This window comes from Chiloscyllium plagiosum, chromosome 12, assembly GCF_004010195.1.
Source record: "Chiloscyllium plagiosum isolate BGI_BamShark_2017 chromosome 12, ASM401019v2, whole genome shotgun sequence".
NCBI classification, from domain to species: domain Eukaryota; kingdom Metazoa; phylum Chordata; class Chondrichthyes; order Orectolobiformes; family Hemiscylliidae; genus Chiloscyllium; species Chiloscyllium plagiosum.
The window spans coordinates 52,722,829-52,749,988 of NC_057721.1; the positions used below are offsets into that span (position 1 = coordinate 52,722,829).

General features: G+C 38.7%; 1 protein-coding gene across 3 annotated transcripts in view; it reads left to right on the forward strand.

Annotated features, from left to right (window-relative positions):
- Positions 1–27,160, forward strand: part of cblb (Cbl proto-oncogene B, E3 ubiquitin protein ligase) — a 214,138-nt gene that overhangs the window by 175,219 nt on the left and 11,759 nt on the right. For all 3 annotated transcript variants that reach the window (XM_043701076.1, XM_043701074.1, XM_043701075.1), the window contains exons 11-14: positions 7,279–7,385; positions 17,638–17,775; positions 19,535–19,614; positions 21,275–21,409. In XM_043701076.1, the coding sequence (XP_043557011.1) occupies positions 7,279–7,385; positions 17,638–17,775; positions 19,535–19,614; positions 21,275–21,409 (460 nt within the window). The remainder of the gene's footprint in view (positions 1–7,278; positions 7,386–17,637; positions 17,776–19,534; positions 19,615–21,274; positions 21,410–27,160) is intronic.

Consider the following 27,160-nt stretch of genomic DNA (forward strand, 5'->3'; position numbering starts at 1 on the left):
CTTATTTTTAAGCTGTGTCCTCTGGTTCGGCACTCACCCATCGGCGGAAACATGTTTCCTGCCTCCAGAGTGTCCAATCCTTTAATAATCTTATATGTCTCAATCAGATCCCCTCTCAGTCTTCTAAACTCAAGGGTATACAAGCCCAGTCGCTCCAGTCTTTCAGCGTAAGGTAGTCCCGCCATTCCAGGAATTGACCTCGTGAACCTACGCTGCACTCCCTCAAATTTGGAGACCAGAACTGCACACACTATTCCAGGTGTGGTCTCACCAGGGCCCTGTCCGGCTGCAGAAGAAGCTCTTTGCTTCTTTACGCAATCCCTCTTGTTATGAAGGCAAGCATACTATTAATAGAGGAAACTACGATGGTATGAGGTATCAGCTGACTATGATAAAATTATGTAAGGATGATGTGAATAGGCAATAGCAACCATTTTAACAGTGTACAGAAAACTGCAATAATCGTTTGTTCTGTTCTGGCACAGGAAACGTGGCCCAACCATGATGCACAAGGGAAATTAAGGATAGAATTAGATTCAAGGAAGGGGCATACAAATTGGCCAGAGAAAAGCAGCAGACCTAAGGATTAGGATCAGTTTAGAGTTCAGCAAAGGAGGGCAAAAAGGACTGGTTAATAACGGGACAATAGAGTACAGGATTAAGCCTGCAGGGAATATACAAACTGATTGTTCAAGCTTCTATAGATATGTGAAGAGAAGAAGATTAGTGAAGACAAATGTAGTCCCTTACAGTCAGAAACAGGGAGTTATAATGGAGAACAAGGAATTGGGAGCACAAGTAAATATATATTTTCCTCCTGCCTTCACAAAGGAAGTGACCAACAATGTCCAATAAATGTTAGGGAGTACAGGGTCTGGTGATAGAGAGGAACTGAAGGAAATCAGTATTAGTAGGGAAAGGGTTTGGGGGAAATTGATGGGATTACAGGCTGATAAATTCCCCAGGCCCAATAATCTACATCCCAGAGCACGTAGTGTCCCTATAAATAGTGGATGCATTAGTGGTCATCTTTCGAGACTTCATAGACTCTGAAATAGTTCCTTTAGCTTGGAAGATAGCTAAGTTAATCCTATTTAAAAAAAAAGGAGGTAGAAAGAAAACAGTGAATTATAGAGAGGCATGCCTAACATCGGTTATAGAGGCATAGGGTCTGACAGCATGGAGACAAGCCCTTCAGCTCAAACTGGTCCATGCCGACCAAAATGTCCATCCACGCTAACCCCGTTTTCCTGCACTTGGCCTATATCCTTCTAAACCTTTCCTATTCATGTATTTGTCCAAATGCCTTTTAAATGTTGTTTATGTACTCGCTTCAACCACTTCGGCTGGAAGCTCCTTCCATATGCATACCATCCTCTGTGTTAAAAAGTTGCCCTCGGGTTCCCTTTTATTCTTTCTCCTCTAATCTTCATCTGATGCCCTCTAGTCCTCGATTTCCAACCCTGGGAAAAAGACAGAGCATTCACTCTATCTGTGCCTCTCATCATATTATGCAGTTCTGTAAGATTTCCCCCTCAGTCTCAACACTAAAGAAGTCCTAGCTTGTCCAACCTCTCCCTATAACTCAGATCCTTAAGACCTGGCAACATTCTGTGAATTTCTGGTTTAATAACATGCTTCCTATAGCAAGGTGGTCCAAACTGTACACGCTACTCCAAGTGTGGCCTCACCAATATCCTGTTCAACTGCAACATAACTTCCCAATTTCTATACTCAATGCCATGACTGTATGCCAAAAGCGTTCTTCACTGCCCTGTCTACTCATGACTCCACTTTCAAAGAACCGTAACCCTGAACTCCAAGATCGCTCTATTGCACTATGTTCCTTAAGGGCCTACCATTTGCCATGAAACTTGATTTAACATTCCAAAATGCAAGAACTCACACTTATCTATATTTAACTCCATTTGCTATTTCTTGGCCCACTTCCTCAGCTAATGAAGATCCTGCTGCAATTTCTGATAATCTTCCTCACTGTCCAATACACTGCTTGTTTTAGTGTCATCTGGAAACTTACTAATCATGCCTTGTACATCTCATTCAAATCATTGATATAGATAACAAACAGTATTGGGCGCAGTATTGACCCCTGAAGCACTTCACTAGTCTGACAAACATTCTTCCACTATTACACTCTGGTTCCAACCATCAAGCCAATAGTGTATCCAATTTGCCAGGTCTGCCTGGATTCTATGCAATCTAATCTTCCATAGCAGCCTACCATGTGGAACTTTATCAAAGGCCTTACTGAAATCCATATAGACTACATCTACTGCCCTGCCCTCATCAATCTTCCTGGCCACTTCATCAAAGAACTCTTAACAAATTTGTGAGACATGATCTCCCACGCACAAAGCCATGATGACTACTCCTAACCAAACACTCTTTCCAAATGCATATATATCTATTGGTTGTAGAAAAAATGTTAGAGTCTATTGTACAAGTTTTAAAAACAGAGCAGAGGAAGCAGTGACTGGATTGGATAGAGTCAGGTTGGATTGAGAAAAGGAAAATCAGGTTTGACAAATCTATTGTAATTATTAAAGGAAGCAACAAGTGGAGTTAATGAGAGAGAGCAAGTGGATGTAGTTTATCTGTATTTTTTTGAAGGCTTTCGATAAGATCCCACATAAGAGATGTGCATATAAAATTAAAGTGCATGGGACTGAGGAGTAGCATACAGACATGGGTAGAGAATTGATTGGCAGACAAAGCGTGACAATAAATGGATCATCTTCGAGTGGCAACCAGCGATTAGTGGGGTACTGGAAAGATCAGTATTTGGGCCCTAGCTATTCACAATATATATTAATAATTTAGAGGAGTGAACTAAATGTAATACCTCCAAATTTGCAGCCAACATAAAGTTGGTTGGAAGTGTGAACTGTGAAGCAGACGTGGAGATACTTCAGTGTGATTTGGACAAGTTAAATGAGTGGGCAGATGCATGGTACATGAAGTATAATGTGGATAAATGTGAAGTTACCCACTTTCACAAAAACAGTAGATTCATTATTACCTGAATGATAGATTGAGAAAGGGTGAGTTGCCATAGAACCTGGGTGTTCTTGTACACCAGTTGCTGAAAGTAAGCAAACAGGTCCAGTAGGTGGTGAAGAAGGCAATGGTGTGTTTATGCCGACAGGGAGAGGATTTGAGTGCAGGAGCTGGGATGTCTTGCAACAGTTGTACAGAGTCTAGGTGAGACCATATTTGTTATGTTGTGTGCAGTTTTGGTCTCCTTATCTGAGGAAGGATGTTCTGCTTATGCTGGGAGTGCAATGTAGGTTTACTAGACTGATTCTTGGAATGGTCATACTGACGTATGAAGAGAGACTGGATTGGTTAGAACAATATTGCCTGCAACTTAGAAGAATAAGTGGGGATCTCCTAGAAACTTCTAACAGGACCAGATAGAGTAAATGCAGGAATGATGTTTCTGATGACTGGGGAGTCCAGAACCCAGTGTCATAATCGAAGGATAGGCCATTTAGAACTGAGCCGAGAAGAAATTTCTTCACCTGGAGAGTGCTGAAGTTGTGGAATTCTCATATAAAGCAATTGAGGCCAAAGCAGTGAATATTTTCAAGAAAGAGTTTTTTTAGAATTCTTAGAGCTCAAGGGATCAAATACTCTGTTGAAAGCAGGAGCAGGGTACTGAGTTGGGTGATCAGCCATGATCATGTCAAATAATGGAGCAGGGTGAAAGGGGTGAAAAGCCTAAATCTACTCCTATTTTCGATATAAACCATTATAGAGCCTTCCTGTAGTTTCAAGTCTCCTAAGTTCTCATCAATGCTATCCATGTTTCCTAGTTACACCTGGAGGGTATTGGTGTGGTGAAAGTGTTGAGATCCTAGCTGATGTTATTGGACAAATCAAACTCCAGACTGAAGGCTACTGTAATACTTCATTACATTTTTTTCATCAATGAGGTGGTCTTTCACTGAAACACAAGCTGCAATGCTGCAGATTTGGTTTTAACAATAAAATAGAAGCTTATTATGCAAAAGGAAAGATAAAATAGGTATTTACATGTAATAATTTGAAAGATTCTGAAATACACGCTAAAAATACAATCCTACCTATCCCAACGTAATCATTCCACGCTAGTGAAACACAAACTCTTGTTATGTTTGTGGGCAGCATGGTAGCTCAGCAGTTAGCACTGCTGCCTCACAACGCCTGGGACCTGGGTCCGATTCCAACCTCCGGTGACTGTCTCTGTGGAGTTTGCACATTCTCCCTGTGTCTACATGGGTTTCCTCTGGGTGCTCTGGTTTCCTCCCACAATCCAAAGATGTGCAGGTTAGATGAATTGGTGATACTAAATTGCCCATAGTGTTTAGGGGTGTGTACATTAGGTGCATTAGTAAGGGATAAATGTAGAGTGGTTGGACAGGGGAATGAGTCTGGATGGGTTACTCTTCGGAGGGTTGATGTGGGCTTGTTGGGCCGAAGGGCCTGTTTCCACGCTGCAGGAATTCTATATTCTATACAAGAGTCATATCGACTTGAAACGTTAACTCAACTGCCAGAAGTACTGCCTTTCTCCAGCATTTCCTATTTCCATGTCACATTTACAGCATCTGTAGTATTTGTCTTTTGTTTTAGCAATTGTTAGCACAGCTTTTAAGTCTTCAAAGTCACTCAGACAATTTTACATAAATTCAAATTTTCTGCCTTTCTTCAACATATTTTTTAAAGGTGCACCAACAGTGCTGAGGTTCAGGACAAGTTGTAATTAAATCCACTCATGCAAACATAATGCAAAATTTCACATGTTGTCCAGGACAGAAAAATCTAAAATAGCCCTTATTATCACTTCTCTAGGTGGTATTTGGCCTTGGCCTAAATAAGTCACTTTTGCTTTAGCAAATTAATTCTTAGACAGATTTATAACCAAAATAAAACCAGAAAAAAACTGCAGATACTGTAAATCAGAAACAAAAACAGAAATTGGTGTAAAAGCTCGATAGGTCTGGCAACATCTGTGGAGAGAAAGCAAAGTTAACGTTTCAAGTCGAGTAACCCTTCCTCAGAACCAGATTGGCTTTGTGAGTTTTGAGAAGATTTTGTAGCTCAGGTTGAGGTTTGGGATGTAGCTGGAAGGTTCATTTCCAGACGTTTTGTTACCATACGAGGTAACATCTTCAGTGGGCCTCAGGTGAAGTAATGCTGAAAATTAGCGAGACTATGGGTCAGAGGGGGGCCTCTCTCACCAGTAGCCTCACATACGGAGGAGGAAGGATACCACTTTGACTGGGACAACACATCCATCCTAGGACAAGCCAAACAAAGACACGCACGAGAATTCCTAGAAGCATGACATTCCAACCGGAACTCTATCAACAAACACATTGAGTTAGACCCCATCTACCGCCCCCCTGAGAAAAGGAACAGGAAGTAATTTCACCACAGGAAATATCATCACGACAGGAAATGACATCACCAACCCAAAGAAACCCAAACATATAAATAGAAAACAGGAATTTTCAGCATTGCTTCACCTGAGGACCACTGAAGATGTTACCTAGTAGGGTAACGCAACGTCTGGAAATGAACCTTGCAGCTCAGCAAGTAAACCTACATCCAGATTGGCTTTGTGTAACCAATCAAATATTTCAGTCAAGTGAAGTAAATATTCTTCCCAGATTTGGCTTAAAATAGCCAAATAATTGATGTAAGCAACAGGTACATTGTCCTTCAATAACTTTATTGGTTAATTGTTAGAATGTTGTTGATGCATTTTTCATTCCAGATGATATGATTTTGCATCAAGTCTGTCTAGTTACAAATGCTGATATTTCTTTGGATTTATCAGTCCAGAGGGCTTGCCAAGATCCATTTAGCAAGTCACTTCTTGTGACAAATTGTGCATGTCTAGTTGCTCCAGTCTTAGAAGTGAATATAAGTCTGCTTTTGTTCCCATTTGACTTTGATAATCAATGCAGGGTCTTTGTGACCTGTCCGGTTTCAGCCCCATCACAATAGGTGAGCCCCAACTCCTGTTCAGTTCAATAATATCATTATCCATCATGAACCTAATATACTCCATCCTGCCCATCCACAAATTTACATGAACTGCCAAAATGTTTTTCCTGGCCTATTCCCATAACTTTATTCTTGATTCAGTAATGGCCTTCATAAATTAAATTTATGGTATCTGGAAGATAAAGCACGATGCTGTCAAATCTTTCAAGTATCTCTTTATAATCCAGTCTGAAAGCTGGAGGACCAACTTTAGAACTTTTAATTTCTGATTCATTCACCAATTCTAATATTTCTATTTCACTCCCTATTACTTTCACTATCCAAGTATACATATTTCCTATCATCCATGCCATAACGTGACATGCTTACTGATTTTTCTTCTGATAGGGTGTACTCTCTACATAATTCACATCATTGAGTTTCTTTATGATTTGAGAAGATTCAGTGAATCTTGTGTTTAGTAATTCCCCAAAGACAGGGAACAACACCAACACCTTGTCTCCAGCAGCAACATTTCAAACTTGGGTTTTTTTTATCTGCTCTGTTTTTCTTTGTTTGTTGAGCATCCTTCAAATATAGCCAAGTTACAGACTTTGGTCAGTTTCTCCCTGAAATTCAAAATATAGGCTGGAAACATAGAATTACTTTAAATGGTCTTCTCACCACATGTCCATAAGAGCATCCCTAATGGCAAATAGAGACAAATGATGTTGCCAAGAATAGAGGGTTTGAGATATAAAAATAGACTGGAAAGACTTAAACTTTGTCTTCCAGTGAAAAAAGTCCATAAAATCATGAGAGGAATATATAAGGTGAATGACAAGCATCTTTTTCTAGGGGTGGGGGTTTTTCAAAACTACAGGGCATATTTTTAAGCTAAGAAGAGAAAGATTTTTAAAAATCTATGAGGCGCACTTACTTTAACAGAGTAGTTTGTGTGTGGAATGAACTGCCAGAGGAAGTGGTGAATGCAGGTACAGTTACAAAATTTAAAAGACATTTGGAAAAGTTCATGAATCGGAAAGGTTTGGATGGACAAGGGCCAAACGTAGGCCCTGGTCATCCTATGTTTAGAATTTTTATTCAAGGTCACTCATTAATGCAAACTAACGAATATAAGTATGCACTGTTACTGTTGCATGATTGTATAATTATTAATGATATATGAATTGGTGGGTAAACCAAAATGCCTGTTTTAAAGCTACTTAGATGGCAAACGTTGAAGGTTTTCTTCTGTAAACAATTTTTTCACTGTTTTAATAGACAGTTACCAATGGACTTCTGCGGACTGATGAATATGATGTACCTCCTCCACGCCAATCTCCTCCACCACCACCATCAATAATTACAGCATTTCCCAACAACACAAAGTGAGTTGATGTTAATTTTGTTGAAAAATGACTACACCAATACAGAGTTTTGGTAGCTTTATCATAGCTTAGTAATCCTAAATCATGCTTTTTATTAGAAGTGTAAAGATTCGGGAAACTTGGAGCATGATCTTTTTACTACAGTTATCACTGTTCATTTAATCCTGACAGTTATGGTTTTATTCTGTCAGCATGATCCTGCTTGTACTAACTGGAAAGGTGCTCAGTTCAATTACTTGTCTACAATGATTTTATCAATGATTAAGGCATTAGTTTGGTATCTGTGTCACAGTAGGACGGGGTCAAGTGGTATTCCTGATTATGGCTTAGTCACCTCTGCTGGAAAGCCATTTGATGTTATCAGAGTTAGGCTTGGTGATGAGTATTCCTTTTGAATAGTCTTACCAGTCTTCACTATGCAGGCATATACAGAAAAGAGAAGTTACTTTGGTGTAATGCTGTAGAGTGAATGCTTCATGTGAATGCATGATTCAGCACGGCTTACAATTTTAAAGAGAAATGAAATGTCGCTTTGTTTAATAACTAAATTGCAGATAAATCCTTTTACATGAATGTGGATGGGAAAATTGACAGTTTGGTCTACATTAGCAAATGTATTTTGAAAATACTATTTCACAACAGTTATCAATATACCTGTGCTCCGCATTTAGTTGTGCAGATGTAACTCTTTTAGAAGGCTGTATTTTCCTTGGAAAATCTTTTACTTCCACATTTGAAGAATTACAAGGAACTTATGAATTCTGGTTATTGAGCTTTCATCCTGAAATAGCAAGGCATCTTTACAAGATAAATAATATGTCAGACTAGCCTACAACCACTACCGTTTACAAGGACAAGTGCAACAAATACATAGGAACACTATCCCCTGCAGGATCCCATTCAGGCTACTCATTATCCTGACTTGGAAATATATTTTTCAGTATCACTGGGTCAGAATCCTGGAATTCCCTCCCCAATGGCATTGTGGATACTCACACCAAATGGATGACAGCACAGCAAGGAGGCAGTTCACCACCACCTTTTAAGGATATCTGGGATGGGCAATAAATCATAGAATCCCTACAAGGCCACGCTGACTGTCCGAAGGGCATCCCATCCAGACCCACCCCACTACCCTATCCCTGTAAACCTGCATTTCCCATGGCTCACCCACCCAGCCTGCATGTCCCTAGACATAATGGCCAATTTGATGAAAGTGAGGACTGCAGATACTGAAGATTAGAGTCGAGTGTGTGATGCTGGAAAAGCACAGCAGATCAGGCAGCATCCGAGGGGCAGGAGAATCGACGTTACGGGCAAAAGCCCTTCATCAGGATGCCCCGATTCCTGATGAAGGGCTTTTGCCGAAACGTCGATTCTCCTGCTCCTTGGATGCTGCCTGATCTGCTGTGCTTTTCCAGCAACACACTGTCAACAATGGTCAATTTACCATGGCCAGTATACCTTAACCTGCATATCTTTTGACTGGACCAGACAGCAAAGCCTGCATTCTAGGAATGAATTTTTATAAAGCCATTTGGCCCTTAATGTCTGGTCCATCATTCTCTAAGATTGTGTTTGATTTTCTACCTGAACTCCACCTTCATCCTTCATCAGGTAACTATTGAACAATATATTGTCTCAGTTGCATGACACCGTGAACTTTTGCTAAAAATTCTGTCTTATGATTCTGCCCTACTAGTTATCTAATGACGGAGCAGCACTCTGAAAACTAGTATTTCCAAATAAACCCGTTGGACTATAACCTGGTGTTGTGATTTTTAATATTAGATATAAACAAGTGGGTTCAAATGAATCTCTTGAAGATAAAGAATGTAGGAGCATTCTTAAGAGGAAAATTAGGGGGTGCAAAAGGGGATATGAATATCCTTGGCAGATAAGGTTAAGGATAATCCAAAGACATTATGTAAGCTCGTTAAGAGAATAGGGTTCCTTAAAGATCAAAGAGGTCCCCTGTGTGTTGAAAGTCAGGAGATGGGACAGATACTAAATGAATATTTTGAGTAAGTTTCTACTATGGAGAAAGAAATGAAGGCTAGAGAACTCTGGGCATTAAATATTGATGTTTTGAAAACAGCTCACAATACACAAGAGGACATGCTGGAGGTCTTAGAAAATGTAACGGTAGTTAAATCTCCAGGACTTAATCAAGTGTCTCCCAGGATGTTGTGGGAAGTTAGGGAAGAAATTGCAGGACCCCGAGCAGAAATATTTGTATCATCATGCCACCGGTGAGATGCTGGGGGCCTGGAGGGTGGCTAATGTTGTGCCTTTGTTTAAGAAAAGATGTAAGGAGAAGCCAGGGAACTATATACCTATAAGCCTGACATCTGTTGTGGGTAAGCTGTTGGAAGTGATTCTGAAGGGTAGAATTGACATGCATTTGGAGAGGAAAGGACTGATTAGGGATAGTCAGCATGGTTTTGTGTGAAGGAGATCCTGTCTCACAAACTTGATTGGGATTTTTGAGGAAGTTACCAAAAGGGCAGAGGGGAAGATGTTGTTTATGTGGACTCGAGTAGACATTGTTTATATGGACTTTAGCAAAGCCTTTGACAAGGCTCCACATGCTAGACTGATTAGTAAAGTTACATCATGTGAAATTCAGGATGAGCTTGCCAGTTGGATACAAAACTGGCTTGACTGTAGGAGATAGAGGGTGGTGGTCGAGAGTTGTTTATCAGGCTGGAGACGTGTGACTGGTGGTGTTCCACAGGGATCAGTACCAGGTCCACTTATGTTTGTCATTTATGTCAACAATTTGGATGAGAAAATAGAAGACGTATAAATTAATATGTTTATGGGTGACACCAGATTTGGTGCTATAGTGGACACTGAAGGTTATTTAAGATTATAAAGAGATCTTGATAAATTGGGTCACTGGGCTGAGGAGTGGCAGGTGGAGTTTAAGTTGATAAATGCGAGGTATTGCATTTTGGTAAAACAAACATGGCAGGACATATACAATAACTAGTAGTGCTCTGGTTAATGTCTTTGGACAGAGACCTACGGGTTCAGGTCCATAATATTTTGAAATTTGTGTCATAAGGAAACAGGGTGGTTAAGAAGGCCTTTAGTATGCTTGCCTTCATTGCTCAGACATTTGAGTTTTGGAGTTGAGAGTGTGGTGCAGGAAAAGCACAGGAGGTCAGGCAGCATCCAAGAACAAGAGCCCTTCATCAAGCTGCCTGACCTGCTGTGCTTTTCCAGCACCATACTCTCTACTCCGATCTCCAGCATCTGGAGTCCTCACTTTCTCCTGTTTGAGAATTGGAATTGAGGCATCATGTTGAGGTTGTACAGGACATTGGTGAGGCCACTTTTGGAGACTGTGTACAGTTTTGGTTATCCTGTTATAGGAAGGATATTATTAAATTGGAGAGGGTTCAAAAAAAGATTTATCAGGATGTTGCTGGGAATGGAGAGTTTGAGTTATTAAAATCAGCCGGATAGGCTGGGACTTCTTTCGCTGGAGCATAGGAGTTTGAGGGGTGATGTCACAGAGGTTTATAAAATCATGACGGGCATAGATAAGGTGAAATGCAAGTGTTTTCTCCCAGGATAGAAAGCATATTTTTCAGGCGAGAGGAGAAATGTTTTAAAAAGGACATGAGGGGCAACCTTTTTACATGAGTGGTTTGTATGTGGAATGAACTGTCAGAGGTAGTGTTGGATGCAGGTACAGTTACAACATTTAAAAGACATTTGGATAAGTATATGAATCAGAGGGATATGGGCTAAATGTAGACAAGTGGGACTAGTTTTGTTTGGGAACATGGTCGGTATGGGCTCATTACACTGAAGGGTTTGTTTCCATGCTGTATGGCTCTTATGACCCTGTGGCAGTGTGTGAGATCGGCTCATATCCCCTTCATTTCATAAATGGCCAGCTGGACAAAATTGTTCAGACCTTGAAGCAGGCCTTAAAGGTTTCACAAGGTGAGGGGTTGCTAGAACAGCGACTCAACAAGTTTATCAGCATGCTTAAGATACCACATGCAATGACCCGATGTCCTTAATATTGAAGCACCAGCTGACTTATTGTGACTAGAAGAGACCAGAGAGGTGGTAGAGCAAAATCAGGTAGGACAGATGGCCAGAAGGGTAAGAACCTTAAGCTCAAAGATATTTCAAAGAGGAGAAACTGTGTTGGTTTGAAGTTATACATCTGAGGAAAATGGATCCAAGTGGTGTGGCTCAAACATGATTGTTGCTATATATGAAACATTATAGGGATGCACTGGTCTGGAGGAGACCTGTGGAACAGTTGTTGCCTCATCCAACTGGGGGAAGTCCCTCAGAATACAGAGCCCGAATCATGTGTCTCAAAGTCAGGGTTGGTCATTCCTGGAGAGGAAGCAACAGCTGAATCACAGGCAACAACAGGTCATTAGAGAAGGACACATCTGTGGAATAACAGGAGCTTGCGGAAATCTAGGAGACTGCATTAGAAACAGTTCCTGAGAAGAGGAGACATTCTTCCAGGAACTAACACTCTCCTGAGTGATTAACCATGTTGATATAGTCTGTGGACAGAATGTCTTGTACAAGTGGGGAGTGGTTGTTTTTCCATGGTTGCAATGTTTTTGTAAATATTCCTGACTACATACACATGTTGGCTAAAGAGTCTGTATAATCTTGATAATTGTTATTTATATATTTATATATATATATATGTGTGTGTGTGTGTTTGTTCATGCAAGTTTTAAAATAAAGGAGGTGGGCTGTTCTGTATTTGGAGGTGCTGCCCCTTTAAGAGAGCTGTTTCGGTAACCAGGAGGGGGTGGAACTTGGGTACAGTATAGAGCTGGCTGTGGTGGTGTGAGCACAGTCAATAAAGTGTTCTTGTTCAGATTTGCCATTTATCTACCTGGTGTATAATTCCGGGCTCCAAAGGAAACACCAATATACAATCTTGGGGTCCTTGAGGCTCTTGGGACAGTGTCTATTTTGAGGCACCTTACTGCTGCCCACTTCCTTGATCACCTCTATCCTGCATGATTGCAGGAGCCAGCCTACTGCCGTTGTGCTTGGGAAATGTTGCCTTGTTTTTGTCTTTCTAGTCTTGAGATAGGACCTCCAAAGAAGATGCAGTGTGAATAGGTAACAGGACACACTTCCAACATCTCCTTTTCATTCTTTTTGTTCAATGAGGACTCAGCAATCAGTATACTTGGAGCTGAGATGCTGGTGTCATGGAAAAATGTGCTTCACTATAGAATGGTTTCCAATCTCTAATAGATTATTGGACCATTCCTTCTGCATGTGAGTCTGAAAAATTAAGATTCTGCTCAACATGCACTAACCCCTATGGCACTCTACTCAATAATCTCATAGGATAGATGTCATGATTACTGTCATTTTTGAAATATTTATCAAAGTCCTATATAACAGAAGACTCCATTATCTGTGTGCTTTGTGATATCGACAAATAATTTGAGTAGGATCTGAGTTGTGACTGAAATAAAGCCAACAATTCTATTGGAACTTGTGGACCACATTTGCTGCAATAGCACTAGAGATGAAATATTAGTTATATGGCTATACTGGAGAATTGAAATCATTTTCTTTGGAGTACTGAAAGCTATGAAGAGATTTGATGTAAGTGTTTAAATTATAAAGTGTTCAGATACAATATATGAAGTGAAAGTTTTTCCAAACATTGATGGGTCTAGATAGCACACATATAAGGTGGTTGACTAAAGAACCAGAGATGGCATGAGGAAAAACACATTTAAACAACAAGCACCGAGGAGTTCAAATGAACTGTGAGATAAAGTAGGGCATACAGATTCAAAAGTATCTTCGATAGGGAAATTGGATGTCTTTTTAGGAAGATGGAGTGAGTGGAAATAAATGCATTGCTGTTTGAAACAAGCATCGATGAAGTGGAGTAAATGGTTGTGTTGTACTACTGTGTTATTGTGCTTCTATTAAATTTGCTGACATTTATAATTTACAGCAGAATGTTAATTTGCACCAGGCACATGAACACTGGCTACATCAGCAGGCCAAAGGTTGGGCATCATGCAGCTAGTAACTGATCTCGTGTCTTCCCAAAACCTGTCCACCATCGACAAAGCTGAGGTCAGGAGAGTGATTGATTATATTCTGTCCACCTAATGAGTGCAGCTCCAATAATACTCAGTAAGTCTGACTCCATCCAGAAGTCTGCTTGATCTGCACCCTATCTATCATTTTAAAGTCAGGAGTGTGGTAGAATACAGTTGGATGCAGTTCCAATAATGCTCAAGAAGCTTGACAAAAAGCAGCCTGCTTGATTGGCACCCCATCCATCATCATCAATATTCTATAAGATGCACTGCAGCAACTCTCCACGGCATCTTTGACAGCACCTTTCAAATGTATGACTTCTACTATCTGGACAGACACAAAGGAGGCAGATAGATGGAAGTACCACCACATGCAACTTCCACTCCAATCATGGACCAGCATGACTTAGAAATGTATGATTGTTCCTGCACTATCCCTGGGTTAAAATCCTGGAATTCCCTGCCTAACAGTGCTGTGGATGTCATTCAACCCAGAGGGCTGCAGCAGTTCAAGATGGCATTAAGAGATGGTCAATAAATGATGACTTAGCCATGATTGTTCATATCCCATAAATAAATAAATTTGCTACCTCCATCAATGTGTTACTAAGTCTGAAATAACTGCAGCAATATTGATATGCTGACTCCTGGACAGCACCTCAAAACCTGCAATGTTTGTAAGTTCATAAGATATAAGAACAGAATTAGGCCGTTCGGCCATCGAGTCTGTGCTGCCATTCAATCATGGCTGATATGCTTCTCACCTCTATTTTCCTGCCTTCTCTCCATATCCCCTCAACCCATTACCAATTAACAATCTGTCTAACTCCTCTTTTAAGTTTACTCACTGTTCCAGCATCCACTGCACTTTGGGGTAGTGAATTCAACAGATTCACAACCCTTTGGGAGAACTAGTTTTTCCTCAGCTGTTCTAAATTTGCTATCCTTGATCCTAAGACTCTGACCTCTCATCCTAGAATACCCCACAAGACGAAGTATCTGCTCCAGATCTAGCACCTGGAATAATAAGGGCAGCATATCCAAGCCTACCATCTGACAGTTTCCATCCAGCTCTCACACCATCCTTCACTGTCACTTGATCCAATATCAGAACCCTTTCCCTAACACCACTGTGGGTGTAACTACATCAGATGATCTGCAGATTTTGAGGATGATGACTTAGTACTGCTCTCTGGACATTAATTAGAGTTTGGCAATAAATGCTGACCTTACCGGTGAGACTCGTGTCCTCTGATCCAGATCCATTCGTTCACTGTAGCCTGCATTATTTCATGGAGCAGATGGCCTCAAACATTTCAATAAAACATGCCACTTTCACTTTAAATTAAGAGCCATCAGAGTTGTTTGATATTAATCCATGGGATAATTTGATGCAGGTTTGCGCAATGCTTTTAAGCAAATTGTTATGAGGCATTTCTGTACTCCGCAACAGAAATTCATTGAAAAGTAGAAAATGTAACGTTTGTTTTTGGAATTTCTTCAGTCAGGTTTCCACTCTTGCCTGAGAATTGGAATTACCCTTTTCAGCAGCACAAATAACACCTTATTTGATTAAAGGAAATGCCCCTCTAACTTTGACCTTTCACAGCCATTGATTATTGTTGGTCCATCTTCTGTCACCTAACTGGGGAAGAATGCTTTTGCCTGGTTCTGTTTTTACTTAGCTAATCGCAGCCAAAGAATCACCTGTGTATGCTTCTCTTGTTTACCCTACAATGTTAACTCTTGTGTTTCTCTCAGGTCTTTCTCAGCTTCTTCCTTTGTTTTATTGCCATGCTTCCCTTTGGCAACATCATCCATGAGTACAGTGTTAGTTGTCATATGTGCACAAATGGCATCTGGAACTATCTCACACCAGCACCTCAACTCTTCCACTGTTTCTAAAGTACTAGTCCGTTGTCTGGTAACCACTCCTATATGAGCAGACATTTCTCAATTGGAAAGAATGAAGCTATTGTCTTCAGTCCCTGGTACAAATCTCGGTCCCTACTCAAGAATTCCAGCCTGCCCCCTGACAGCTGATTTAGGCTGAACTCAAGTATTCAGTCGGAGTGTAATATTTCACCTTGATATGAACTTCTGACCACATCTACATGCAATACTCAGGCCACCAATTTCCAAATCTGTCACATCATCCACCTGCATGCCTGCCTCAATTAATTTGCTGCAGAAACCCTAGTGAGTCTCTTTGTTACCTCCAAACCTGACTCTTCCAGCAGTCCTCCTGCATCGATCCTTTGTAACCTTGAGGTCATCTAAAACATTTACTCTCCATAGGTTGCAACATTTCCTGTTATCTATGGTGCTCGCTGATGTACATTGATTTCCGGTGAAATAACGTGGTAGTTTTGAAATTCACAGCCTTTACATCTCCCCTTGGCTTTGCTCTTGCCTGTGTCTGTAATCTGCTCCAGTTCTGCAGCTGACCAAAATATCTGCATTCTTTAATTCTGGCCACATAAGCATTTCTGATTTTAATTGCTCCACCGTTGGTAGCCATTCCTTCAGATGTACAGGCCCTAAATTCTATAATTCCCTCCCTAAATCTCTCCATCTCTCCCCCCATCTTCAACAAATGCCATTAAAAAATCAGCCTTGTGTGCTAATATTTCTTGTATCGAATTTTACTTTTGAGTCTATGAAATACTTAGGGATGTTTCATTTGTAAAGGTCCTTAATAATTACTTGTTGCTACTGCTGCTCCCTCACCTGAAGGTTAAAATGTGGCTTTGGGCAGGACTTATCTTGAAAATATCATTTTAGAAAATATTGCATATAGGTTACTATTTCAGGAAATCATTGGACAATTTGTTTCTATGATAGTGTTTTTGTTTAGACATTACCCTTCAAGGGGAAGGTCAAAATCATAATCATTAAGAAATGTATAAACAACTATTGAATAAGTTAGTTCAGTTTTTTGCCACAAAGTCTCCTTCAGTTTTTAGATTGCATTGGGGAAAAAAATCAACTGAAGAACCATCACTGTCAAAATTAAACTGGCAGTTGAGAGGAAATGATTAGCATACTAGAGCACTTGCATTTATCAATTAATTTGAACCGATGCCAGATGAAGTTGAGCAAATTTGTTCATCACTTATGATAACTATCCATAAAAGAATTTGTGTACAAAAGCAAAGAATATCCATGTTAAACTCACCACTTAACATGGTTTTTAACGCCTGTTTCTTTAACAGCAATGCGTAATTCTAAAAGGAAAATGAGTGAAGGTAAACAACTCCCATTAGACCATTGTCTGCAAAAATTGAAGTTGCAGTCATTTACAATTTCTTTTTATTTGGAAGATGGTGCATAATCTCGGGCAATTAAGAGAGGTTAGAGGTCTGTGAAGCTTATTTTTTTAATTTTAATTTTTCACTCTATTGGTTAACATAATGCCAAAGTTACATTCGTATTTCAAAAAGGCTTATTTTAGGCTAATTTTACCATTCCTCATCTTTTTTTTCCTAACTGATTTTCATAACAAACATCCGTAAGTTGAAAAGGTTGAATGTGGATAGGTCTTTTTTGTTAATCACAATGTTGAAATAGTTCTTATATCAGCTAAAGGAAATGAGCAAGATAGTCCAATGAAGATGCACCATTTTGTTTGTCTTCCTCCTGTAGGAACTTTGTTTGCAAGACTTTGTATAATCCCTTGTTAACAGTTGTTTGCAGGAGCAAAGTCAAAGTCAAGAATTCTGCATCTTTGCAATCAAACATGATTGCACTGCAGCATTTTGTGTGACAGTGATAACCAGTAGGCAGAGATAATCCTCTGAATTTGCGACTGACCAATGGCTGCAGTTATATTAAATATATCCTCAGACTTTTGTGGTCACCAAAAATAGATAATTGTCATTTCATCCATGAGTTACCTCCTATGAGGCTTTAATTTGAAGTTGCCAAATTTAGCATGTTGCCAATGTAATTAAAATGAGAAGCATTGTGTGGAAGCATTTAATGCAAGTGGGAATAAATTGCAGTGTTTATGGACTGTGTAATTATGCTACTGCAAAATTCTTTCTTCCATTTAGCAGGGCTGTTGTCAATTATGGTGACAGCTGCTTGAAATCAGGAGCAGTATGTTATGTAAAGCTCTCTGATGGGGAACTCCTTTGCAGTGAATCATTCTATTTATCAAAGGTTTACTTTTGTAGATACCAACAGCCAAACTCAGAAATTCAAAGAGGGCTTAATGAGATTCATGAAGATGAATACAAGATTCCATCCTCATATCCTGTGTCCATACCTGTGCAAACTCCCCATTTGCAAACTGTGAAGCCTCGTGCATCAAGGTAGGTTTCCTTTTCTTGACTCGTCTGATTTTGTTGCATTAGGTGATGATTGTTATAATTTTTACTTTTCTGTAGTACAATACTGGTATTTAAGTACTTTAAAAAAAAACCTGTTAGCTTGTATTGAAAGCTTGATGAATACTGTGCACTGTCTAGATTCTAAGATAACAAGTTCGTTATAGATAAACAGCAGGCTACAAATAAATAGTTTGTGTTTAAAATATAAACCTCCATTTTAAACACTCCATTTTCTTCAGTTTCCTGATGCTGAGAATGTTGAAGCTTTGCTAAGGTATAATTCCAAGGGTTACTGTTACCGCACCCAAATGATCATTATCCTTTAAGTTGCAATCAAGTGTGTTACTTCAACTCTTTTTTTTTGACTGGTGGTTTTTTCCCTGCCATGTTTTAGGTTTTGTCCTTTATCATGATGCATTTGTGAACATTTTGCCTTTTAGAACATAAACTTGTTAGCTCAAAAATCTCAATGATCACTGGGGGGCTCTTCCTGTCATGCTAAGAGGCTATTGGGTTCCTTTCAACGTTAACCAAACTGGAATCCACATCTGCTTGGCAGCTCTAGGAGAGGAAATGTAATTTTAATTAAATTAAAGTCTGATTTGAATAATTCACTATTGTGATCTTTTCATTGTAGACATTTATGTAACAGTTACTCACTTCAAATTGGGCGAACAAAATTTGAGAGTCGCAATTACATTTGAACAAGTCACAACTATGAAATACATTAACAAAGTTCTCTCTACTTTTGTTAATGTGTCTGCTGTTTGGTTTTTCGCAGACTTACATATTTTTCCTTTTATGTTTCTTTAACTGGTTTTTAACCAAGTTTTTAACCAAGACTACTTGTTCATCAGTTTTGGTGCATCCCAGAGGGTTAACTTTTGATTTGCAGTTGACTGTGTGAGACTGTTGTGTTGACAGTAAGTGCCATTAGTTGGATAGTATAAGAACTGCATTTCGTTTTGATATTAAAATCTCTACTTTAAAACATTTTAAATTTTCTTTGTAGTATATGCACCATGAAAGTTCTGGTTAGAAGAACTTTAATGTTGAACTTCTGAGACTTTATTGAAATGATTTCTTACTCAGCAAAGGTCAAGATCAATTCATTATATGAATCCAACATAAATATGGACTGCATCAGTGATACTTTAGTCTGAAATTTATTTTTTTAATCCCCAATCAAAGATGCAACTAAAGCAGAGGATGGAGAATCAACATGTCCTTCAACTGTTGCAGCATGGCGCCAAAGTTAGATCTAATTTTGACTTGAATTCATTCGAGTAGGCAGTGTATATGCCCACATAGATAATTAATATATATTTTTACATATGAAGGTTTAAAAGGCTTAAATAAAACTTATTATTGACTTATTCTGAAAGCTTGTTTATATTTTTAAAGGTTTCATAGATTTTAACTTTAACCATATTTACAGAATGTTATCTGATCCCTATTGAATGAGTGCTATGAAACGAATGAATATTTAAAAGGGTATTTTAATCCAAAATGTTTATTTTACCATAAGTAGATAAAGTGTATCATCTTCCAATAAATTTGAATTTGCACTGAGTTGAGAGGACAGAATACAAATCTGTTACAGTTACTCCTGTAGATTTTGCATTATAAAAGAAAAATTAGCCTCCTCAGTCCTCCCTGTACTTATTGGCTTCTGATTCTCCAAAGTCTCACTCTCCCAATTCCTGCCACTTTAATTTTTTGTTCTGTTTAATTTTTCCAGAGTATTTGAAAATGGGCAGTGTGCTAATGGAATACATAACAACACATCAGAAGCAAAGAAACCTAAGGCACTGGAAATGGGTAAAATACATTTGATTTTTGGCTTTTTATATTAAAATTATTTTAAGCAAATAAGTTAAAATAAACAATTATTAGCCATAATACAATTGAAGTTTCAAATACAGTGAATGTAGCTTGCTTCTAAAGATGTGAACCGTGTATTTGGTTTCACTTAAATATTACCACCTGTTCTTAATTATTATCTGTAATGTTAATACCTATTCCAGTTAAAAATATGATTAACATTTTATGACAGAATCATTTGTTTTTAATAGTTATTTTAAGAGTATCTAGAATTGAAAGATAGACATGGCCATTATGATTATAAAGCTGTCCTCCGTTTTCATAAAAGCCCATTATAGTTCACTAATGTCCTTACGGGAAGGAAATCTACCATCCTTATCGCGTAACAAGCCCCTGCACTTAAGAGCAGTTAGTGATGGGCAACAGTTGCTAGCATTAAGCACATCACTTGAAAGAAATTATTAATAATTTTACTGTGCACTAAATGGAAAAATAATGTCAAGTTCATGATGGTTAACAAACTTCTCTAGCCTAGCGACATTGACAATTATCCCTTCAGTTGTCCTGCTCAAGTTCTGGAGATACCTCACCTAAAGGCACTCCATTAATCTCGCCTCCTTTAGGATACTCTTCAAGACCTAACTCGTTGACCAAGCATTTGGTCATCTACCTGAAAATCTCCATATGTGTCTTAATATCAAATTGTGTTGATAATGCTGATTTGAGGTATCTATGTACATTTTGCAACATTAAAGGAGCTCTGAAATGCACATTGTTGTTTCATATTTATTGAAGTTTATTTATTACTTGGAATCAATAGATCATACAATAATAATTTTTCCCTGCTGATCATTCAGTGCCCTCTTACTGTCTAAAGTAAATTTAGAAGTTGCTCATTTTAATTCACTGATCCAAGAAATTGTTTCTTTCTGACAGAATGCCCTGTGATTATGACATCTTAGTTCCTCTGCTAGCTGTGTAGTCTAGATTACATTATTGATAGATACTTAATATAACACTGACCAAATAAGTCCTTTTAGAATATATGACCCCAGTAGAAAATTCTGATTGGCCATTGGGATCATGTTCAACAACAAAACGATGGAACGTATCTTTTTTTCTCTTTACAAATTGTTGTCCTTTCTCAATTGTTCTTAAAAGCTTGCATATTAAGGAAAATTGTTCTCTGTTTGTTCCAAAGTTTGTAGCTGCTACATGAGAGTTGGTTATCATGTACTGTTCATCAAAATGTTCTGTGTTTTCCAAAGAAAACATGTCTGACATGATTGTGTGACACTAAGCTTGTGTTCAGTTTTCACACATCAAATTTCAGCCAGAGCAGCAATTGTGATGCTCACTTAGCCCCACTAACCTTGGGCTAGTGTGCAAGAAAGTCAAATTGGGGTCTCCTTCCTGTTTCTTGTACAAAACCCCATTGGATTGGATGTGCGATCACATGACCAGGCTCAACATTGTTATCTTCTCTGGTTCGGTAGTCTGCTTGCACACTCATTGTAGGCTTCTGCAAAATAAGTAGTCACGGTGGAGGCAACTAATGGAACTATAGTCTAATTTGACACTAACCTCTTAGGAAATGAGGAGGAAAAACCTTTGTATAAAATTGCAAATGAATCAAATATGTTTCTGGTATTTCCAGATGATATTTTTGAGATGCCAGTTGTTCCAGCCCCCGTACCACCAGCTCGACTTACGGCAAAAGACAGCCAAAAACCCAGCTGCTCCTCTCTGAACAGAACACCCTCTGATTATGATCTTTTAGTTCCTCCTCCAGGTATAGTAATTTTGATGACAATGCAATAATAGGGGCTTAACATCATGACTCCTATTATGACTAAGTAAATGTTTATTTTCAGAATGTAAGACAGGCAGAAAAAAATCAGATTATTGGCAATCTTGCTGTTGAATGGACCATTCCATTTATTAAATGTCACAAGAATTACTTCCCATTCTATTGAAATTCATTCTGTGAGAATTATTTGATTCATCCTCTTACCAATCTACTTCTTATTTTCGCACTGACCAGGCTGGAAAAAGTTTGCCAATAGAATTCTCCTAAATCTTCAGACCTTAAAGTGAAGACAGAACGTCTGGTTGTGAGAGTTCTGAGGGAGGGTCACCTCCCTCAGCAATTTCTGTTTTTGTTTTTGGTGGTGCAGGTTTGAATGTCTGTTTCCTGTCCAGATTACCTGAGGTTCAATGATTCCGTGTCCTGCTCCCATAATGCTAATGAAGTTCTAGATTCCTAGGTTGCTTACTCTTGGCCGTTCATGGATATCAGTTGGGGGTCAGTCAGTAGGATGGAGATTGCTGGAGCTCTGTCCTGGCTGCAAAACTGCAGTATCTATCCTGTAGTAACCTGTTATGGTTATAACACATCATGCAACTTTCCTTCCAATCAAAATGCTTTGAAGCAACCTTACTGGTTTCATTCTAAACGCCAGTGTGTGAAATATGCAACTCCTTCACAAACAAATAACACAAAATCTCTCTTCAGCCCCTCAACATTCTGTAAAGTAGAAAAGGCTGAGCCAATTTGTTCAAAACTTAAACACTTCTGACATTACATTTTTACTTACATTCTGCAACATCCATTAAAGCAATTAAATGGTTAAATCAAAACAATTATAGAGATGCGGTTTAAATGATCATGGTTTAAACGAAGCACTTTAAGTTTAGCGTTTAAGCAAAATAGGACTTGCTACCATTCTACAATCTTTTTTAGGATTCTTAAAATTCAGAAACTTATTTGAAATTAACTGCAGGGAAAGTGTTTTGCAAACATCAATGCAGAAATACATGGGTGTTTTGCTTTTGGTCAGAGAGCCATGGAAACAATGAAGCAAAAATAAACATTTTAGAGAAGGACAGAAAGGCATTAAGTATGGATGATAATTTTTACATTCACTTGAGGGTACTGCTTCTGACAAAAGTAACAAGACAGATTTTCTTTGTGTATCTTGGCCTCAGTGATTCCTGAATAATTAGTGTGGCCTGTCAAAGCATTTAGCCACATTTATGCAGCTACCATAATGGAGATACTGTTAATTTTTAATTCTATTCAGTAATCTTGTGAAAAAGGTGTAAAGGTTTAATTTTTTTTAGATGCCAGAGAACATGTGTATTTATCCAAGTAGGTCCAAAATCAAACATCAGCTTTGAGATTGATAACTAATTGAAAAAGGAAATGAGAGCCTAGTTGACTCTACTGGATTGTAATACATTCAAAGCAATTGTTAACCTACATTTTTATTTTTGAATAAAATGAACAGTTAAAGTTTGGTCACTTTTTAAAGCAATCTTTAACAAACAAGTTTTTAAAATTTGTTTTCCTCACCAATTATTCCCCTTGTATTTCTGTCCTCACCATCTCTCCTTGGCACTCAGCTGGATACAAATTCTTGAATAATGGTCAGTCTCTGTCTTCAACATGAGTCTTGATTGTTAGCATGAATTTCTGGAGTGAAGTGCATCACTCAGCCTTCTAGTGCTGTCTACATATGTTCGGTTTCAGTAGCTGTGTTGGGTGGCAGTGGTGTTTTACCTATCTTGGGGTGTTAATGGAAATTTTAGATTTATCTGCTTATATCTGACTTGAGATTAGTTCACACAACACAGATTGGACAAGATATTTATGACCCTTTCTGAAAAAAAACAAAAAAAAAGCTATGACTCCTTCTGATCTTTATTATTCAAATACTCATTTGTCAACTTGCTGAACTGTTAGGTTTAGGAGGATTGTATTGTAACATTCTGTTACTGTTCATGTTGAATGTTTGTGAAACATTGATGTACAAGGTGCAGGAATACAATTGTTCTGATTAGAAACTCACCTTTGTAAAGTACAGAGATTTATTTTTCCTGCTCAGGCTTGTATTATAATTGTTTGAAGAAAATAGTCGTGGCATGATTTAGAAACTATTCACGATTAAGGAAAATTATAATTGCTAGGGATCTGGGAGTCCTGGGAACCCAAGCACAAAGCAAGAAAATGGGAGAGACTGGATCAGCTATGACTGTATTCACAAGAGTTTAGAAAAATGAAGGGAATTCTCATAGGAACCTGTAAAATCATAACAGAACTATACAGGATAAATGCAGAAAGAATGTTTCTGATGACCAGGTAATCCAGGTCAGTGGTGTGTTTAAAGTTATGGTGTCGGCCATTTTGGACAGTGATGAGAAGTTCCTTCACCCGGAGAGTACTGAGCCTGTGAAATTCTCTTCCATAGAGAGGGGTTGAGGCCATAATATTGGAATGTTCTCAAGAAGGAGTTGACATAGTCCTTTAGCTAAAGGAACAAAAGGGTATGGGAGAAAGCAAGAGCAAGAACTGAATTCAATGATCAGCTAGATCATATACTGAATGGCAGAGTAGGTTCGATGGGCTAAATGGCCGATGCATTTAACTTTCCATGTTTCTTAAAAAAAAAACTCAGGTCAGCAATGGAGGAAGACTGGTAGGAAAACAAGCTGAACATTGAGAGTAACCACCAGAATGTTGACTTTTGTTCGCGAGTTTTGAAAAGATTTGTAGCTCAGGTTGAGCTTCTGGATGTAGGTTTGCTCGCTGAGCTGAAAGGTTAATTGACTTTTGTGTTTTGCTCTAGGCATCCTCCCCATCTGATCCCCTTGCTCCTCTCCCTCTGAGAATAGGTTAAAAACCACCATATTTCAGCCTTTTTATTTCTGACAAAGTGTCATATTGAACTTGAAACATCAATCCTGTTTCTCTTTCCACAGGTTTGGCTAGACCTGCTGATTTTCTCAAGCATTTTCACTTTTCATACCTGAACATTTGCTGTATGCTTCTCAATTTTCTGTCTTTAAGGTCCTTTGATTTATGCTTTGCAGAGATCGGCAGTCTTTGAGCACTTTTGCATACTGTCATTTCAATTCTTGCAGTTGCTTTAATGTTTGGGACTACAAAGTAAGCAGTGATCAGATAAGTCACATATACCCTTTACAGCTAAAGGGATTGAAGGAGAGAAAACCTTGCTCTTTGATGAACCTTCCTTCTTGCTTACCTACTCCTGCACCACTGAAGTCAGTTATAGCATTCCTCTTTCCATCCTGCCTGAGACCTGCTGACAGTGCAAAGGCCAAGGATCAGATTAGGGTGTTTCATACTTGGAATCAGTGCTGTCGAGTTACCCATTGAAGCATGTCTGGAGTCCCAGAAACAATAATCCTAATTAGTTTGAACATTGTCTTTATACTTTATTTAGTCTGCCCTCCTGATTGCATGTTCTTGTTTAAACAAGAATGCTGATACAAGGTTGTTTGGCTTTCTGTGGCTGCAGCATCTGCAACTAAATTCAGTCAAGTGATCATGAGCACAAGTATTTCCATCATTTATTTAAATCATTTCATTGTCAGTATATTTTCCTGGAATAATATCAACAATGCATATATGGTAAATATTTTTAAAAAATCATAATTCCTTTCAACAATTTGTTTCAAGCAATACCATGCTGGGTTTCTTTTCAGTCCCATTGTAAGGGATTACAGATTCCCTCAAAGTTTGATATTGTTTCAGTTCCTTTGAGGATTACACCTTTATTTGGCTGTAATGATAGATGCTGACCTCCCTGCAAAGTCAATCTATTTACTAGAGTAATACTTGGACTGCAAGAATTAAATTGCAGAACTCATAAAACATAGTCCCTAAAATTTAGAGAATGAGGGAACAACTTGATAGAAGTTTTTACGATATTAAGGGGATCTGATAGGATAGATTTAAAAAAAAGAGATTTTGCTGCTTGGTGTGTTTAGGGTTAGGTAACATAGCCTATTCATTAGAGCTAGATCTGTCAAGGCTAAAGGTGAAAGGCACTTGATGCTTGTGAATTAATTTTAAATTGAGGAAAGTGCATTATGGGGAAAATATAGTTGTATGTTACTAGGGCACTCATTCGTCATCATATTACTGAATGGCACCATAGACTACAGGAACCTATCGGGCGAAAGTGAGGACTGCAGATGCTGGAGATTAGAGTTGTGACTGTGGTACTGGAAAAGCACAGCAGATCAGGCAGCACCCAAGGAAGAGGAGAGTTGATGTTTCAGGCAAAAGCCTAAAATTCCTGATGCAGAGCTTTTGCCCAAAACAGTGACTGTCCTGCTCTTCGGATGCTGCCTGACCTGCTGTGCTTTTCCAGCACCACACACTCTACAGGAACCTATTGACCTACTCCTGTTCCTGAAAACATTTTGAGAAACATTGAGGGAGAAATTTTGCAGAATGCTGCCTTTCAACTGTGCTGATGCAGGTTATCTCTTGGGGCCTGCTCAGAATTGCATGGATAGATTATGGAGGTAGGAAGGCAAATGAAAATGTGCTGTGGTGGGCAAGAATGTGATAGCAGCAGCTAATTCTTAGAGGATCCAAATTATCGTCAATTAAAAAAAACCTTTTTCTTTGATCTCAAGTCCTCCTTCATAAGGAGTGTTAATTTGACCATTGGAGAGTTGGAAAAAGTAATGTGCATGTGAAGGAAAGGTAATGTGAGAAAAAACTCTCATCACCTTTCCTTCATGTGCACATCACTTTTTCTAGTGCTAATCTCTTGCCTTTTCCTATGTCCCAGCACACCGTTTCCATCCAAATAATCGGCTAATGCCCTCTCGAATGTCTTAACTGAATCTACATCCACTACGTTTTGCAAGGATTACATTTCATAACCTATTCCCTGGAAAATGTATTGGTTGGAGGGTCAGTTGCCAATTATTTGAATGGAAATGGTGTGCCGGGATATGGGAGAAGATAGATTAGCATAAGATAATAGAAATCGTGCAGGTACAATGAGCCAGATGACCTCATCCTGTGATAATGGAGCCATGCTTGCATTCAGTTTTTCCTATATTTGACTCTAAGGTAGGCATTAGACAGCTAAACATCTTTATTCAAGCAGTCTGTTGGTAATTTAATAGGTGCCGTCGAGATTTGGATGTTGTTGGCTTCAGTTTAGCATACTTCTAAACTGGAATTGTTATAGACCAGACCAAACGCCTTCAAAACATATCAAGAAAATAGACCCTAACTTCTCTCTTATTTAAAGGCAAGTGTAAGGTACTGCATTCCAGATGTGATTTACTTGGTAAAACAAGGTTTTAAGCAAAACACACTTTATTCTTGTGCCACAGTTAAAATACAAACATAAAATGAAGAATTGGCAAAACTTTAATTCTGACAAAATACTTAACAATACTCATCAATTGTTCCAAATCAGCAGCATCCATAAATAGACTCTTGGCAAAGGCAAATTCAGCAAAACAGATTCGCTCATTTGCTGTCTCCTCCAGTCCCAGAGAAGGAACACTGACAGAATGAATCTCGCAGCAGAGAGAACTCAAACGTTTTAAGCAGTATATAGAGAGAGAGCGCTGTATCTAGCAGCTTCAACTCTAAAAACTGAAAACAAAACTAAAACCCTAGGTCTGTCTGAGCCTGACTCTTCCCCTCTCATTTCTGGATCAGTGGTGTTCCGATGAAGGGCTTTTGCCCGAAACCTCGATTTTGAAG